General features: G+C 44.7%; 1 protein-coding gene across 2 annotated transcripts; it reads left to right on the forward strand.

Annotated features, from left to right (window-relative positions):
- Positions 1-9,452: 9,452 nt before the first annotated feature.
- On the forward strand, positions 9,453-16,608 carry ZNF706 (zinc finger protein 706). Of its 2 annotated transcripts, none has more exons than XM_059489189.1 (4): positions 9,453-9,682; positions 12,577-12,713; positions 13,912-14,008; positions 14,626-16,608. In XM_059489189.1, the coding sequence occupies exons 2-3, from the start codon at positions 12,579-12,581 to the stop codon at positions 14,005-14,007; spliced, it is 231 nt and encodes a 76-aa protein (XP_059345172.1). In that variant the 5' UTR covers positions 9,453-9,682; positions 12,577-12,578; the 3' UTR covers position 14,008; positions 14,626-16,608. The 2 variants fall into 2 exon arrangements, with proteins under 2 accessions (XP_059345172.1, XP_059345181.1); XM_059489198.1 differs by lacking the exon at positions 9,453-9,682 and adding an exon at positions 9,969-10,133.
- The last annotated feature ends 638 nt before the right edge of the window (positions 16,609-17,246 follow it).

Here is a 17,246-nt window from a genome sequence, read left to right on the forward strand (position 1 = left end):
TAAGTCTGTTGGCAACAGAAAAGTAATGAGAGCTACTTCTGAGTTAGTGAGCTTGCATGGACTGGGTCAACATACTGCAGAAGCAATGGATGTTGTGCTAGAAGTAAATTGGACTCTATAGCTTGAATACATGCCAAGAAGCAAGTCTGATCTCCAAAACTGCAGCTAGCAGACCATGAAGAGGAATTGGCAGAAAAACACAGTGATCAGCCATTGAGAACTACAACATGTCCTGCAGAGGAGGAGCTCAGGGCTGGGTACCACATTCTCACACAATGTGCAAGCTGCAAATGAACAACTCCACCTCTTTGAAATTCACTTGTGGGCCTTCTGGAAAGAATTAAACACAGGCAACAGCACTCAAACCAAAAGTAGAGGTGGGCTGGATTTCTGCCAGTATTTATCATATGTAAGACTTGATTTAACAGAGAGCAGAACCAGAGAGGAGGTCAAGTACATCTGTTGACTGAGCATTTGCCATGCTCTTAATGCTAATGGACCCGTGCACATCAATGCCTATAAGCAGTGCTGCCCACAGTATGATGCAGGATTATCTTTTAGAATGCCTTATAAGCAAACCAAAGTTCAGAAATTCTTAGTCCCATTTTCCTTATATGTTAAGGAATAATGTTATTCTTACCTGACATTATCTGTCATGATACTAGTTCTGTTCTTATGCACACCAGGGCTGGCTAAGGCTCTGCTGTGACATGAGCCACTGAACTGCTCTGAGCCCTCCTCAAAGTCAGTGCCTGATGGGCAGCAGTGGAGATGTTACTGGAGAGCAGCAACCCCAAAGGGGTTGGGGTTTAACTTCTCCAGACTCTGCTGTGTCTGTGGAAGAGACACTTGGACAGCAGGCTGGAACACGTTTGCTATCATCAGACTTATCCAGTCTGGACTCAGCCCTTCCTTTGAAGAATGGATATTGGATACTTTTGGAGGATTACTGGCATTGTGCTGGATATCACTGCTGCAGTCCTTCTGTCACAGCACAGTGGAACAGCTGTTTCCCCCTTAATCTAAGTAACAGGACCTTGAGACCCTTCCTAGAGGCCATGTGACACTTGGACAGAAGTGCCATCACTACAGGGCAAGTAACCCTAATGCTGTAAACCACTGTCTCTCCTCTCACAAGCAGCAGAGGAGCTGCAGGCACTCAGGAGCAACCAGGCTTTCTGCCACGTGATCAAGGTGATTCATCATTTCTGCTCCAGTAAATCCCACCTAGAACTCTTCAGGATGTACTAAGGTTAGACGACAGACAACATGCAAGTATGCCTGCTGGTTTAATATCTCCTGGCCATCATGCTTTGGCCTAACTGTTAAAACCCAAGTATTTTGCCCTGAGAAGGTTGTTGGCTGAAGTGGTCACAGGTTTCCAGCCACAATGCCTTTGCTGCAGTGCCTGTGCAGAGCATCGGCAAGGCTCTGTGCTGGCAAGGGGCTGCAGGGTCAGAGTGATGAGGAAAAAGGGATTCAAGCTTCAGAGTAGCTGTGTCAGCCTTAGTCCCCCCACTGGTGTGTTTGACAGGCACAGCTGCATCTGGGTGCTAGTGGAGGCTTCCAATGAACAGTGGTGTCAGGGCATCCACAAGAACTAGTACATGCCAGGCTTTGTGGTGTTGGTTGTGGAAACTTTGCCTAGCATATGGGAAGGGACATCTAGAGAAAGATCTGGGGAAGACCCTTGGGACTTCAGGGCACCCAGTAAAGCAGTCAGGACAGTAAGACCTGGACCTGGCCACCCTGGGAGGCAGGCTGTCCACAGCACAGTCATGAGAAGTCAAAAGAGAAACACAGGTGTCCTGTTTATAGGCTGATGGAAACCATGAGAACAGACTGGGAGCTGACTGTACAAAATCTCAAAAAATAATTGCTGAGGGGAAGCCATCCTTGCTGCCAGTCTTTTTTGGTAGTGCTAGTCCCATGAGGACCTGTTCTAACAAAGTACTATTCAATACTAGTTTAAGCTCTTTGGTTTATCAAACAGAAAAGTAAAAAAAGGATTTGATGCTGATTTTAAATATTTGTGGAAAAGATTTCTCTCACCAAGGAACTCTTTATAGTAACAGAGAAATATATAAAAGGAATAAGCCTGGAAGGTTGTTTCCAGGCTAAATTTATTTTGCTTAAAGGCGCACATTTTAAAATAGGGAACAGGTGAGGTGTGCAAAGGCTTTTGTTGTGCAGGCAGCCTTTTGTTTGGGCTTTGAACAGATGGAGTTGTTACCATGAATACTGGGACATAGGGGACAGTCCCAGGAAAAGCCTGGACAACTGGTTTGGAGAAGGGTACCCTGGAGATGTGGGAGTAGGAAGGCTCAGGATGTTAAGGGGTTGCAGTCTTGGTTTGGGGATGGAGAGAATGAAGCTTGAAGGTATTTAAGCTGCTCCTGCCTATGCTTAGACAGGATCAGGCCTTTGTCTTCCTGCCTGTGGAAGCATTGTAAAAGACACTTTTCCCCTGGGACAAATAGGCATGTCTCCAGCACCAGGCATTTCCACTTCACTTCTTTGTAACTCTTTAGCCAGGTTGCAAGAGCAGAGTTTTTCAAATTAGGTTTGCAAAACGGCAGTCAGATTAAAATTAGTCCTTTTTTTTCTTTTTTAACCAGGTAATAGAAATGAGAGCCTTACATTTTTCTAGCCTGGGAAATACTAATGTGCAAAGTCTGTACTTAATGTTACCTCACAATCAGCTCTTGGGACTCTTCTTTAAGTGCCATTCTGCCTGATTAGAGATGTGCACTGAGTGTTTTCACAGAAGCATTAATTCCTCCTCCTTGGTTTTCTCCCACAGTTTCCAAGGAAAAGCCAGGCTAAAGGACAGAGTGAAAGAGCAGCCAGCCCTCTGCTGTGCTGCTGAGACACCAGCCATATAGCAGGACAAAGGTTTTCCATTCCTCCATCCCATGGTAGTCTATCCCAAGAGTGCACTTACAAGCATCCACTGAGACACAACTTTGTATATCCACAGTAAGTGAGCTGCAGAAGTTCTGTCAATTAGCACAGACATTCTGTCTTGCTGCTCCATAAGTAAAGCCTTTTACCTCTACATAGTTGCCATCTTTTGGAATTGCTGGCTCCTTCCAGGAATGTGTTTTCTGTTCTGCTCCACATCCCATGGCACATTCCTCCAGTGCAGCAGTCCGCGACGTTTTGCACAAAGAAATGGGATCCAGTGGCCTGGTGCAAACCAAACCATTCCCCTGATTTCTCTTGCCAGGTCCTGTTTATCCACCAGTGTTTGTTAGCTAGACCTTACTCTGTTCCAAGCTCTGTCAGCAACTGGCAGGAAACACTGGCAATCAGAGCAATCCCCACAGCTCACTTTGCAGCAGACTCTTTGGATTCCTGCCTTTAAGTCATGCAGTGATTCCAGAGTGAGTGTAATGGGGCATCTGAAAAGGAGAAAGTTGAGATCCAGCAGATGTTTCTCACCGATCTCTTCCTGGAGCGGCAGACTGCTGGGACTGAGCCAGCACTGCTAACCTGGGAAAACCAGCAGTGTGTGTGGCACTTCTGAATATCCAAGGCTGCTTCCCTTCCATGAAGAATATCTTACAGCTGCAGAGCTCTTTCCTGTGTACTCTCTGTGCTTATTCTCTCATGTGTAATTCTGACATGCACCTTTGGCCTTTTGCTTCCTTATCCCACAGGATTTTACGTGCTGTTTGGAAAACATGAAGAGCTTCCCATCCTGCCCTTAGCAGTTCTAGAATGGCAATGAAATCTGCACATGGATAACTGAAAAACAGATGGAGAGGCTGGCTCTGGATGAGAAGTAATTGCCCCTTCCTCAAGGAACAATAAGCAGCTACCAAAATATTTCCAGTACGAGGCTGGAGCATTGCAGATGGGCTGAAGAAGGAAGCAGAGATAGTGAACACTTTGAGCCACCTCAGCACAGAGGCATCTCTGAGATGTGCAGCCATTCAGAAGCACAGGCTGAGGGATGCATTTCTCTTCTTGAAGCTAGAGGCCAGTTGTCACCAATGTTCGCATGTTTGTGAGAAGTTTTAATCACAATTGCTTCAGATTTTAACATGCACATGACACAGTGTGTGGATTTTCTTTATGTATTTTTATTGATGGAGAGGAGGGAAACCTTGTTATTCTGAATTAATTTAAAATGTACAGATGTATTTGTTTTCATGATAAGACAAGGACTTGAACACATACGAGATCCAAAAGCATGAATGGAGGGCAGAGGCAAAAAAGGGAATGATTAATTGGAGTGCATTTTAAAATAGTAACTGTACGTAATGCTGAGCAAAGCTAAAATCTATTTTAAACTGTTTATACAGAACGGAAGCGTATGTTCTCAAGGTCTCCAGTTTGTCTATGTGGGTTGGTCAAAAAATTGTGACATGCTGAGAAAGGCATTTGTGTTTTGTTGTTTTTAGCAAAACTCACTTCCAACAAAATGGATTTAAAAGAAAAGAGGCTGCAAAATACGTAAAGGTCACAAAGCAATCTTGGCCCATGCTCTCCAGGAGGTGCAAATGCCTTGAAACATTTGAGGAACTGCATCTCCATGCTTCTGACTGCCTCCATCTGTCATTCTTCAGGAGCCTTTTCCTCAAGCCCTCACATTTTTGTCTCTCAGAGGATGTGGGCAGCTCCTTATTGCATCTTCCCTTGTACATTTTTTTGCCCTTACGATGGAAAGGAACACTCACTGAAGCAGCTCTGTCCATTCTTGCTGGAAAGGGTCAGGCACTATGGGAAGAAAAAAAACAACCACTAAACCCAGAGAAAGAACAGTTAGCTGTAGTCTCTATGCCACCAAAATCTACCATTGACTTTGGGACATTTCCTTGGGTTCATCCTAATTTAAGGTTTGGTGGCAAAAGTATTTCTGCAGGCTGCCTTGCTGCACTAGAGTCTAAACACACGGTACAGGTGAGGTAGAAGTGAGAGTTATATCAACTTTTGGAAATGGTTTACAAATGTGTGGCCACCTGGTACACTGCCAGCTCACTGGGGGTGCAGAAGAAGGAGGCACTGTCCTGCTAGGAAGGATAATGTCAGTCTTATTTATGTGCTTCTGGAGACTACTGATGGGACCAGGAGTACCGTGAGGAGCACAGGGAGGCTGGCAATGTGGTGGACATCACCTGAGGTTGTCCTTGTTGTGGAGGATGCCACCCATCAGGTGTCCCTGGAACAAAGCAGCTGTTCAGAAAGGCAGCAGGCAAACCAGGAAAAGATGCTGCATTGCTGCTAATGGGGCTGGTTCTTTAAAGCCAGTGTGGAATTGCAAGGGTACCACAAGCATGAGGTGCCCTGCCAAGGGAGCTGCATTGTTGTGCTGGCTTCTCTCCAAAATAGAGCTTAATCTTTGGCTTTCCTTCTCAATTTGTTTGCTCTCCTTTTTTTCCTACCTTCGTTTTCCATTTTTAGACCTTGTGGATCAGCATCCTGTGGATTACAGAACACCTAGTTCTACAGCAGCGTGCAAAAAGAGGCACACCATCACGTGCCTTAAAATACTTATTCCTGCAGTATATATGTATTGTGACTTGGTATCATCTCATGCCAGTGCAGTGCTAAGAATCTATTGAATCTGTGAGCCAAACATGTGATTTAAGATCTCACACTTGTTTTGGATTTGCCACAAGAGCAATGCTGTTCAAGCCCATGAGGTGCCCACGCCCTGGCTCTGGAGAAGCAGCACACAGCACTCGGGGTCAGCAGAGGGACGGGAGTTAATGCTGTGTCAGGGAGGCGTGAACTGGATGTATGAAAGCCGGAGCTCTGGCTGTGAAAAATGCCTTTACAGGGAAAAGAACAGCGTGCTAACGTGTGGGGGAGGGAGGAAGTGAAAGTCCACAAAGCAGAGAAAGGGTAAACGAGCAAAACACCACCTTATGAGGCCCCCAAGTTAGATAGGCACTGCTGCATGATGTGTTCCATCAAACAGCACTAACTACCAGGGTTACAGCCTGGCTGGGGTTCTGCCTGCATCCATGTCATCCTGTCCCTTCATTCAGCACTGCTGACTCTGATGTACCATTGCATCAGCCTTGACTATTCTTTCAAAGGCTACTGGGTTCACAGCCAATCTCTCCCTATTCTGTGTTTGTGTCAACATTGGTCTGCATCCACAAAATCTAGTGAGCAGATCGCTGTCACTTGCAGGCCCAGGGCATCTCCTTCCCTTTGCTTCACTTCTTTAGACATGACAAGGGGTCATGTGGGGCACCACATAAAACCCCTCAGTAGGCAGGCACAGGGTACCAGCATGTTCCTCCCTGCAAGCAAGGGCCAAGACAGCCCTAAAGCCAACATTTAGCCAGCTGAGATGATCTTTGATGTGACACAGGGTCAACAGTGAACACAGGAGCAAATGAACAGGAAAAATACACCACAGTAAGTGCAGCAGGGAATGGCAGTGGGAGGACCTGGCAGATGCTCAGGGGCTGATTCAGAAGGGAGATGCAGCCCCACCCATGCTGTTGTGAGCAAACTTGCCCCGCACCTCACGACACTGCTTTCAAAATGGGTTTAATTACACATGTCAAAATGCCACCTGGTTCCCAGCAGGAACTGTGGGGGGGACACCAGTCACACCAGGGTGAGACAGCTCAAAGTGACCTGCAACAAAATTCAAGTGCCAACAAGTTGCTATTAAGCAGAACAGGTATTTTGACCTAATGGCAGAAATTGCACCTCTCTGCAGGCACAGGAAATGATGAGGTGGGGTGGAATCCAACAGGATAAGAAATAAGCATGAGAATAACAAACAATCATAACTGCTAAAAAAACCCCCAAGAAACTAAGAAACAATTCTGCCTCACAGCACTGCTCCTTCCAGTTTCCTTTGCTCCTTCCCTTCTCAGTAGACCATCATTTTGGGGTTTATTTGATCACCACGTTCAAGCTTGGGCTTAAACTGAAGTCTTGCTTCTCATCAATTGCCTCATCGTGAGAAGATAATGTCTTTATTTTTTTAAATTTGGACTATTTTTAGGGGCTACATAGGGGCTAAAATGCCTTATCCTTGTGGAGCTGTGTTTTCTATGCATACGGTGCTTCTACAGATTTCAGTGAATTGTAATTTTGTTAGGCTTGGCTTGGGGTAATAAACGCCTTGCATTTTGTCTACACTTAACTACCAAGAGATGTTCTTGGTTTTCACTCTATTTTAATGCAGATTATTTGGTAATATCTGTGAGGTTTGGGAGATGTTTTTAAGTTAGAAAACAACAGTTAAACAAGAAGTACACAGAAAAGTGCTGCAGTGTATTTATAGTAATTTTAAGATGCAACATTTCAGTCTAATGTTTCCACTTATTTTACATTTTAACTTCTATTTATGCTTTTGTTCATACACTCTGGCTTATTTCACCTCATGTGGGAGCAACACAGAGGAGAGGAAGTCCACAAGCCAGATAAACTGTAATTACCACAGGTTCATTTCGTCAGAGCTACGCAAAGCACAGAGAGCACGGGCCCGCCCTGCCTCTCTAAGAGCTCATCACATCTACCCCACGTCTCTGCTAACCTGCACAGGGGCATGGAAATACCCCTTTGGTGTGACAAATAGGCTTCATGCAGTGAATCAATTTTAAAAAATTGTCTACAGGGAATGGGAAGTTTTCCTTATTATCTTAGTAGAAGAAATCTCAGCTATGGGTGCTTATATTCTTCTTTCACTGTGGTGTTTAATTTTTTTTTTCCCTAACAGTCTCTTTGGAATGATCTCAATTGCAAAGCCATGATTTGGGTACACAGAGACCAATGCTGTGACCAGGATCTAAAGCACAAAAGGGATAGAAGACAGAGCAGAAAGAAAAACAGCCACAGTCCCCTGTCCTGCAAGATCTATCCCTCGTTCTTCTAAAAGCAGAAAAAGCTTCCAAGACTAGCCAGAGCTCAGCATGTGCTTGGGAGAGCCACTTTATATGAAATTCTTGTCTAGCCAGATCTACAGCAACACCATAGTATGGGAACATGACCCTTGAAAAACCCTCTCCAGTTTCACATATAAGGCCAGCAGTCCTTAAAAATAGCATCAGCCAGGACAGAAGCTACTTTTTTACTTGCCAATCTCTGCCTGATGAAAGCAAAACTTCATTCTGAAAGCCACCTGCTTGCAAGCCCAGGACACAAAAAGCCTCCCTCTCCACACCACCCCACAAGCCCATGCACAAATGCACTGAGTGTTTTTTTTTTTATAGTTGCCTATTTCCATAAAGCTCAGAAGCCAGTGACAAGATCATTTTAATGCAGATCAATTACAGTGCTATCAGTTTAATATGGAAGACATAGTTGCACAGAAGAACATTAGGAAGATTTTTTTAAATGAGAATGTTAGGAAATTCATTTTTCATCACAGGCTTATGTTTGACTATCTTAGATGTTGTGACATCTGGACCAACTTCCAGTGACTTACATATCAGAAATCTACTATACAGCTCCCTCATAACTGCTAACATGCTCTAGGCAAGACTCATGAGAATGGCCTAAAGCCTTCACTGTACTTCTTTACAGATTTTGTTGTCGTTGTTGCATTTTCCTCTCTTGGATCAGAACAATTCAATCATTCAGCCTAAGCTCTGCAAAAAATCAAGCTAACACCTTATAGTTCCTCTGGTAGGTATATTATGTTTGCTGTTTTGCCCTGGACGCAGAAGTGATCAAGATGCCAGGTTTGGAAGCTACAACAAGTACGCAGAGAGTGGCAGAATGTCACCTCTAAGCAGAGATGCTGCCAGCATTTCACCTTTTCCTAACAGGTGCATAATCTGAGCAGGCACAAAGATTCAGCCACCCTAAGGCTGAATGCAACAAAGAGGTCCATAGAAGATAAAGAGCTCATTTATGCCTCCTTACAGGGCCTGCCTACATCTGTATTCATGCAAGTCAGTAACTCAAATCACTTGTGCAGTGGCTACAGCCTGTAAACTTCCTCTATATCCTTGCAAAACGTGTCCAAATCACATCTACTGCACTTTAAACTTGAATAAAATTCTTCTCATCGCAGGCTGTTTCTTTCTACTTAACCCTTCCAGCCTACACAGGGGCCCTCTGTGTGAAGGGCAGCCAGAACAGGATCCCCTCCTCTCCAGGGCCTCCCGAGAGCCTCTCCGAGCCATTTCTCGGGATCCCGGGGAGCAGGAGCGGGAGCAGCGCTATTCCGGGCCGCGCCCGTACGCCAAGAGCACAGGAATGCGGCTGGGAGCGGGCCCGAGGGCAGCGCTGCGCATCCCCCGGGGCTGCGGCAGCGCCACCGGGCTGCGCTCCCGGGAACCGGGCGGGGCGAGGCTGCCTGTGCTGGCTGATCCCGGTGTGCCCCAGGACCGGACCCCGCCCCTGCCCGCAGCAGCGCAGGGGGCTCCCGAGGGTTCCAAAGCGGGGCTTGGCGGCCTCAGCCACCCGGTCCGGCCGCTCGCGGTGGAACCCCGCAGGGCGCTCCGCCGCCGGGACGCGAACCCGCGGCCCCACCACTGGCTGCCGCCGCCCCCCACGCCGGCGTTATGTAACGGCCGCGCGCCGCCATTGGCCAGCGCCGCCCGGGGCGCGCGGGCGCGGGGGCGGGTCCGGCGCGCGCGCACTGCCGGTCCCGCTCCCTCCTCCTCCTCCTCGTTCTCCTCCCGAGCAGCGGCGGCGGCGGGGCCGCGCGGAGCCTCCACAGCGCTCGGCAGGGCCGCCCAGCCCGCATCCCGCACGGGTGAGCAGCGCCGCGGAAGCGGAGCCCAGGGGAGCGGGGTGGGGCGGGGGAAGGGGAGCAGACCTGGCCCAGGGGAAGGGAGGCGGCCCGGCCCGGCCTGCGCGCCACTCGCGGGCCGCCGCTCCCGGCTGCGGCCTCCGTCCGTCTGTCCTTCCGTGGTCGCTTCCCTCCCGCGGGGCACGTGGTGGGGCTGCGGCCGCCCCTGCCCCGCCGGGCCCGCCCGAGGCCCCCGGCCGCCCCCGGTCCCTGCGCGCCGCGGGCCGGGCCCGGCTGGGGCGTCCCCGGCGGAGCGGCCGCCCGAGCCCTCGCTCCGGGCCGGGGAGGCCGCGGTGCCCGAGCTGCCGTCCGTGTGCTCTGGCAGTGACAGCGCACACAGCTGCCGGTGCCCAGCTTTAGGACTTGAAACTCCGCTCGAATTCTGGTGACTTACAAGGAAATGACCCCGTGTGAGGTATGGCTGTGCTGCGGGTTTCAGCCTCGCTTCCCGACGGTGCCCGTGCTGCTGCTGCTGGGATTTGGCAGCAAAAAATCCTGTTAGGATTTGGCAGCAGATTTTTTCCATGGGTTCTGTTTCCTACGTGCTCGCGCGTTCTTTATTTGGAGACAGCCGGCTTGGTCTGCTGGACTCTGTGAGGGCGTGCCTGATAGGGAAAACAACACTTACCTGCGTTGTGCAACTGCAATTAGTGATTTGGCTTTGTAGATGAACTCATCATTCTTTCAAACCAGCTTTGGGATTATTCCTTTTGTCGCTTTCCTAGAATAATAGTAGTCTAAACCTTACTTTTCTCTGTTTCAACTGCATTAATGTAACTTGCAGTATTTAAACTCTCGGATTTTTGGTTTTGGACTTTGTGTGGTGGTTGATATTTTTGAGCAAATTTTTGTAGTCGTGTTTTCTTGTCTGTGACTTAACTAAAACCAGCAGTTGCCAAGTACGTGAAAGCTCAGTGTGGTTGGCTGTTGTAATGTAGTACTTATCAAAGCACTAAAATACAAAGTAATATGCAAACACTTTGTGAAAAGAATTCTTTTTTGTTACATCTGAGTATTTTATGTCAGGAGCCGTCTGACTCCTGGACGATTGCTGTAATGCTGATAAAATAGAAGTGAAATAAAACCTACTGTTCCTTCTTGTGTATGCAAAGCTGTTGGCAATATATCTTCTTCTTTTTTAAATTTAAAGTGGGAATCCAGTGGTCTGATGGAGCCATGCTGTATATAAACAGCATGAGGCCCTGGCTGGGGTGTTCTGAAGTAGTTGTAGCATCCAGTGGAATGTAGACTGGCACTTTTAGTCATACTGACATTGACTGTTGTACCTTATGGAAACTGTTGGACCCCACATGTATTTCTATCTGCTCGTTAATGGAATTGTTGTTGTGTTCCATTTTATTAGCTGTACGGACTTGTGAATTTTCTTTTAGAGAAACTGGTGGGGGAAGAGGAGGGAACACTGAAGATGTGGTTTGATACTTCTGCAGAGGGTTACATGGTGGTGTTGGATGCCATGAAAGAGCCAGGCTGCAGCCTCAGAGGTGTCTCTCAATGCACAAGAGCTGTTCCGGGTCTCAGGGCCACTGTTTTGGACATGTTAGGCACATGTCCAAAAATTCCCACAATACTAGTGAGTTTTCACATGTTGTTGATGTTTCATAGAAACTTAATTTTTGTAATGGTTTTCAAGGGCTTTCCATATGTATTTACTCGAGGTCAGTCACTGTTTGGGTAGGATTTTCTCTCGCACTGGGAGGCCACTGTCCTGATGGGAGGGATTGCGTGACAGGCGTGGTGCAGCCATGAGTGTGTCTGTCCCACAGGTACCAAACCTGGGGCAAGTGCCCAGGTCACCCAGAGGGGCAGGGGCCAAGCAGCTGCTGCCCTCCTGGGAACACAGGATTTACTGCTTGTCCTGAGAACAGTGGGCTTGGGTGGCAGGGCTGTGCTTCTGAACCGTGCGTGGGCCGGGAGGGACTGGGAGAGACACAATAGCAGAAATTGGGCTGCTGGGTTATAGAACCACATGCTGAGTCCTGTTCTCTTGGTGTGCCCAAAGCCTCTCTGGTGTCTGCTCTGGGGGTGGGGTAAGGACTGAACTGGGTGTCCTGGTGGCTGTGTGCAGGTGGAGCATGCTGCTGTGGAATGTGATGTCTTGATGCTCCCTGAATTGTGACACTTTTGTCTCGTTTTGTCTTCTGGTGGACCTTGTAGTGGCATATGGCAGTAGCACTTACTTCCTTTGTGCTCCTGTGTTAGATGCAGTGATGGCTTCTGATAGGGGCAGTCTTTTTTTTTCAAGAAATTGTATGCACATAAATGTGGCTGAAAATAAAAATACAATAGCCACCTGTAAAAATCACCTTCAATAAAGAGGAGTGACCTATTGTTCTTGGAGTTCCCAACTTCAAAGCAGCTCACAAGCACCTAAAGCAGAAGACAATAACACATCTTGGGTAATATTTTGATTTGCCTTTCTTGAACTTGTTTCAAGTTCCAGAGGAAAAGGTTGACTCTTAATAAACCACAAACAACAAAACCCTTGAATTTTTCAGTACCTTTTGAAAAAAAGAATAAGGTTTTATTAACTGTAAAGGAAACTTTTCATTATTCTGACTATTGAAAACACTTTTCAAAAGTAGAGCTTGAATCTCAGTAGAGGAAGACACCTTAGAATGGCCTAATAATTCTGGTGTTTATTTTAAGAGTGATACTGAACCCACAGGCTTTACATAGCAAAGAGCTCGAACAGATGTCTGTTGTGTTTGAGTTATGGGAGTTGTAGGCCTTGTGGACAGAGCAGGTGACTGCATTGTGCTCATGGTTACAGCTCCTCAGTCAGATAGCAGCAGCAGTTTCTCATGTTTGTAGACTAAATGTCTTCTTTTTGTTTGTAGATATGGCTCGTGGACAGCAGAAGATTCAGTCGCAGCAGAAAAATGCCAAAAAGCAAGCTGAGCAAAAAAAGAAACAAGGACATGATCAGAAGGCTGCAGCCAAGGCTGCCTTGATATATACCTGCACTGTCTGTAGGGTAAGAGGAACTGAAGTCAAAATAGTCTTGTAGGGAGAGGTCTGTCTCCCTGCCTAGAACAGGATTTTTAGATTTTATAGCAGAAACGAAAATACTTAAGTGGTTGTCTAGCCTGTTGCTGTAAGAAGAGTTTGCATCTGTTGTGTGACTTGCTTACAGATTACTCAGCCATACTGGTAATTGAGATAGAAAATCTGAGAGGTTGTGTTCAGGTCTGGTTTGGGTGGTTATTTTGCCTTTTGTATTACAGTGGTCTGCATGTGTTCTTAGTATGAGATAGAACATGTAAAAAGTGTGCAGTCAATTCTTGTTTAGTCTCTATGTGGAAACATATTTTCTTTGTGATGGAATTGGCCTGTCTTGGAATCAGTGGTAATGGATGTTGCTCTAGAAAGGAGAAGAGGGGGTGCCAAAAGCTTTAATGTAAGCTTGATACACAGTAACTTTTGCTAGAACAACTTATTTGACAAGAATAAAGAAATTTGAGTACTAATCAGATTATTCTTTTCCTTCTGGCTGATTTTCCTAAATGCTTCTTTTGGAGCTGAAGGATGAACTTGCCATTTTCACTTCAGTAGTCAGTCTCAGAATAGATCTGCCACTTCAAATGTCTTAAATAGGATTCCAAATTGAGGATTGCTTACTTAAGTACTTGTAACCAGCTCCTCTTGTTGTGAAATCAGGCTGTAGTACCAATCACTTTGGGCAGTCGATGTCTGCAGCTGTGTCATAGCAAAAGTCTGAGATTGCTTGTGCCAAGTAGACACTCAGTTCATGCCATGTAACTTCTTGGCCTATTGGTAAACTAAAGAAATGGCTTTCACAAAGATTTGATTGTGTAAAGGATAAATGTTTATCTTTAAGGCATTGAAAAAGAAAATGGTGAGGAGGGAGGTTTTCCACCAGGCCAGCCTGTGAAGTGCAGGATGTGCAGGAAGATACCTAGCCAGAATAACACCACTGATGACCATGCCAAAGCAAGTGTGATTGTGGTGCTTAAAAGCACCTCTGAAAATAGGCAGTTAAATACTCCATCCTACCCTGCAGCTAAATTAGTAGTGCTTCTGTCACTATAACAGTGTCATCAAGGAGGTAGTTGGCTTCTGGGGAAAGAAAATAAAATACAGTGGGGATTAGGTTTTGTAGTGTTATTTAACTCTTGTACTGTGCATAAAGTTTAATGTCTCTCTTTAATCAGACTCAAATGCCGGATCCCAAGACCTTCAAACAGCACTTTGAAAGCAAGCATCCTAAGACTCCACTTCCTCCAGAATTGGCTGATGTTCAGGCATAAGGTTGTCTACAGATCATTACCTTAATTTTTAATTGATTGTCTGAGAAAGATGTAATACAAATTGGTTTTATTACCACCAACAACTGTAACTTTAAACTTGCTTCAGTTCTTTTAATATGAAAACTACTGTAGGTTGTAGTTATACCCCTGAACTGTTAAAAAAAGAAAGAAGCAAGCTAGTTCTTACATGTGTGAAATGGCTGTGGCATTTCACTGTGCCCAGAGGTTGTTTTAAAAGGGATTAATGTTATTTCAAATGGTCATTCTTAGGAATACTTTGTTATTTAGTTCTTGCTTTGAAATGTTAGTTTTGCTTTGAGCAAAATACAGAAGTACAATTGGTCTGCTACTATAAAACATGTAATGTAAACAGTTGTTTAGTATATTTCCAACAATTGAGCCTTTTTGTTCCTGAAGCTATGCAAGTGAATGCAGAAAAATCTGAATTTCTGTGTTGACTGTAGAAGAGATTTCCCAGTAGGCAGTTGTTAGACTGTGACTGAAAGTGGTTATAATAAAAGGCTGAAATAAGATAAAAAGCAGTAGTATGGTATTTCATTCATCAGAGATAAGCACTGTAATGGTTCAGCTTAACCGAGTTGTTCTTGTTTTTTATAGGTGAAGTCATGACACCTATTGACTCTTCTACTGTCAGACCTTACATAACAAACCTGCAGCTGCTTTTCTAAAACTGTTGATCAGCAAAAATGAAGGGGCTACAGAAACATTCATATTTTTATGCTGTTCCCTCTTGGGCTTCATGCAAAGACAATTCTGTGTAAATGTACAGTTGTGCCCTATTTGGAAATCCTAAAAAATCAGTCCATCCTTGTTATAAAAAATTTTTTACAATTGTAATTATATTGATGTTCATATTGTGTAAAATAACTCACTTAATAAAGTAGTACTTTGATTTTACAATATCACAGATTAACTCCTTGTAGAAATTCTGTTTCACCTTTCTGCATTATCTGCCTTATAAAATAATAAAAAATACAAAAGTGGAATTTTCCCCATCCTGCCAAAACATGAGCAGTATCATTCCACTGCAAGTAATGTACATTACAGTAAATTAGTCTTAAAGTGGAGAGGGAAGCTGCTCAGATTTACTGTCTGGTGTGCTGCCTGCTTGAGCCCAGACACTAGTGGTCAAGCTGACAGCTCAAGGTTCAGCACACCCCTGAGCAGCTGCATGAGAATCATGAGACTTCCTTCTAGTTTTTGTCCTGTGTAGTGGAGTCTTGAATACTGCAAGCCATTTCAAATGGGATTCCTTTACTGTGAGGGATCATGTTCCTTGAAGTCATGCACTGGAGGAACTCTGGTTATGCTTGTTATCCTTTCTATTTAGGTAGATGGCTGAGGAAGCTTGAGAGGTGGCAGGATTGAAAAATGCTTGCCAAATAACAGGTTAAAGCAACTCTGCTCTTAGTTCAAAACTGGATTTTAAAATATTTTTAGTGATATTTTGAGCAGTCAACCACACATGTTCCCCCTCAAATGTGTCTGGTTATTTCTCTCTTGAAGGAATATGTAAAATAGCCAGCCATTAATAACCTTCCTTCACAACCAGCTTAAAATAAGCCTGTTGGAAAAGAGCCAAAGTAACTAAAATAATATGGCTACTTAAAGAAATCGGATGTGATTAAAGTTGCAATGACAAGAAAAAGCTGGATAATAACTCTGGCCAAGACCATTTGAGCAGATAAACATAATTACCACTAAAGTGTTCTGGGCTGTGTACTAATCCCAGATGTACAGCACAAAAGTAGTGGAGAAAGATCCGAATTGTGCTGGAAGGTCTACTATACAAAATCCCATCTTAGGCATTTTGGAGGGGGCTTAAGAGCTTTGGTTTTTACTCTGCAGTTAGAAGCAGTACTAGAATTGCTGTGATGTGCAGAGTTAACAATGGATGTAAAAATTCCAGCAGTCCAAGTAACCCTTACTATGCAGCAGGACTATACATCTGACCTTCAAATGGCTTCCTAAAATGTAGGACCATAGTCTCAAAGACTCATTCACTTAAAAGAATGCACTTGGTATTTTATTATATAAAGTCAAAACCTTTGTCCACTCATTTTCTCTTTATTGAACTACTTCTGTGAGACTAGCTTCCTGTCCTCTTTGCTGTGACAGTATCTCTGTAAATACTTACTTTGGCATAAAGTTTCTCTGTATTATAGTCACTCTGGGATAACCTGTATACCACTTTTATAGATAATGTTATTCTCCTCAGCGTAATCCACTACTGCACTTGTACACCTGACATCAGAATGTAACAATTCATTTATTTTTCTTTAATGTTATTAATACATACATCCTGACAAACTGGCTCCACAAGGCAAGAAATCTGCTTTCAACCTATGTGCTGTATGGGGGAGAGGTACTTCAATGTTCTAATGCTGTAGTTTGTCTAAAAATACGCTGGGTAGAAATGGAAAAGCTGTTTCTTGCACTGATTGGTATTGGAGAAAATGGTTTTACTCTGGAAAATGTTTGGGGATGCATCCCTAAAGCTTGGGCCTGAGGTGGAGTAAATGTTCTATTCCTTCAGTTCAGATTGTGTAGCATTAAATAAAAGACTTATTTCATAAACAATCTCTGTTAATGAGCACTGAAGAGCTGGAAAGCTGCATCATTAGTGGGATGGTTACCTTCAGTTAGAATTGTATTTTCAAAACTCCTATGATGCTCAAGTTGAAAATGCCCTCTGAAATGATGGGGTTTACATTTTGGAAACCAAGGGTGATCCTCAGTTCAGTAAGATCTGTAATAACTGTCAGTTCAGTAAGCTGCAATAACTGTCATCTTAATTATAGAAGTAAATGAAAGCTGTGACTGAATTGTTATAAAGGCTGTACTAAATGTGGCCATAGCCCTCAGTCAGAGTACCTGCAATACTCATTGTACCTAAAAGATCAGAGGAAGGACTAGTTCTGCATCATCTCTTCCTGATCTGAGAGACAGCGCACCCTAGTACCTGCCTAAAGACACAGTTGTGCATTGTAATGTGTCTGATTAAAAAGAATTAAAAATATAAACCATAAAATGTCATATTTCCTGCCTGCTTTTGCTGCACCTAGAAAATTATTTTCCTAGCTGTGACAGCCATGTAACTTGAAACTATCTAACAGTGTAAGAAAGAAAAATAGACATGGAATGTTTCCTGTATTCCCTTGAGAAAGATTAATTTCTGTGCAGGGCCAGCATTCAGGTGAAGGACTCTTACTGTGTCA

This window comes from Ammospiza nelsoni, chromosome 1, assembly GCF_027579445.1.
Source record: "Ammospiza nelsoni isolate bAmmNel1 chromosome 1, bAmmNel1.pri, whole genome shotgun sequence".
NCBI classification, from domain to species: Eukaryota; Metazoa; Chordata; class Aves; order Passeriformes; family Passerellidae; genus Ammospiza; species Ammospiza nelsoni.

Excerpts from the sequence above, each read along its gene's own strand:
- ZNF706 (XM_059489189.1), top strand. The coding sequence starts at position 12,579 with ATGGCTCGTGGACAGCAGAAGATTCAGTCGCAGCAGAAAAATGCCAAA. Across the intron at positions 12,714-13,911 it reads ATACCTGCACTGTCTGTAGG|ACTCAAATGCCGGATCCCAA; the intron begins GTAAGAGGAACT and ends CTCTTTAATCAG.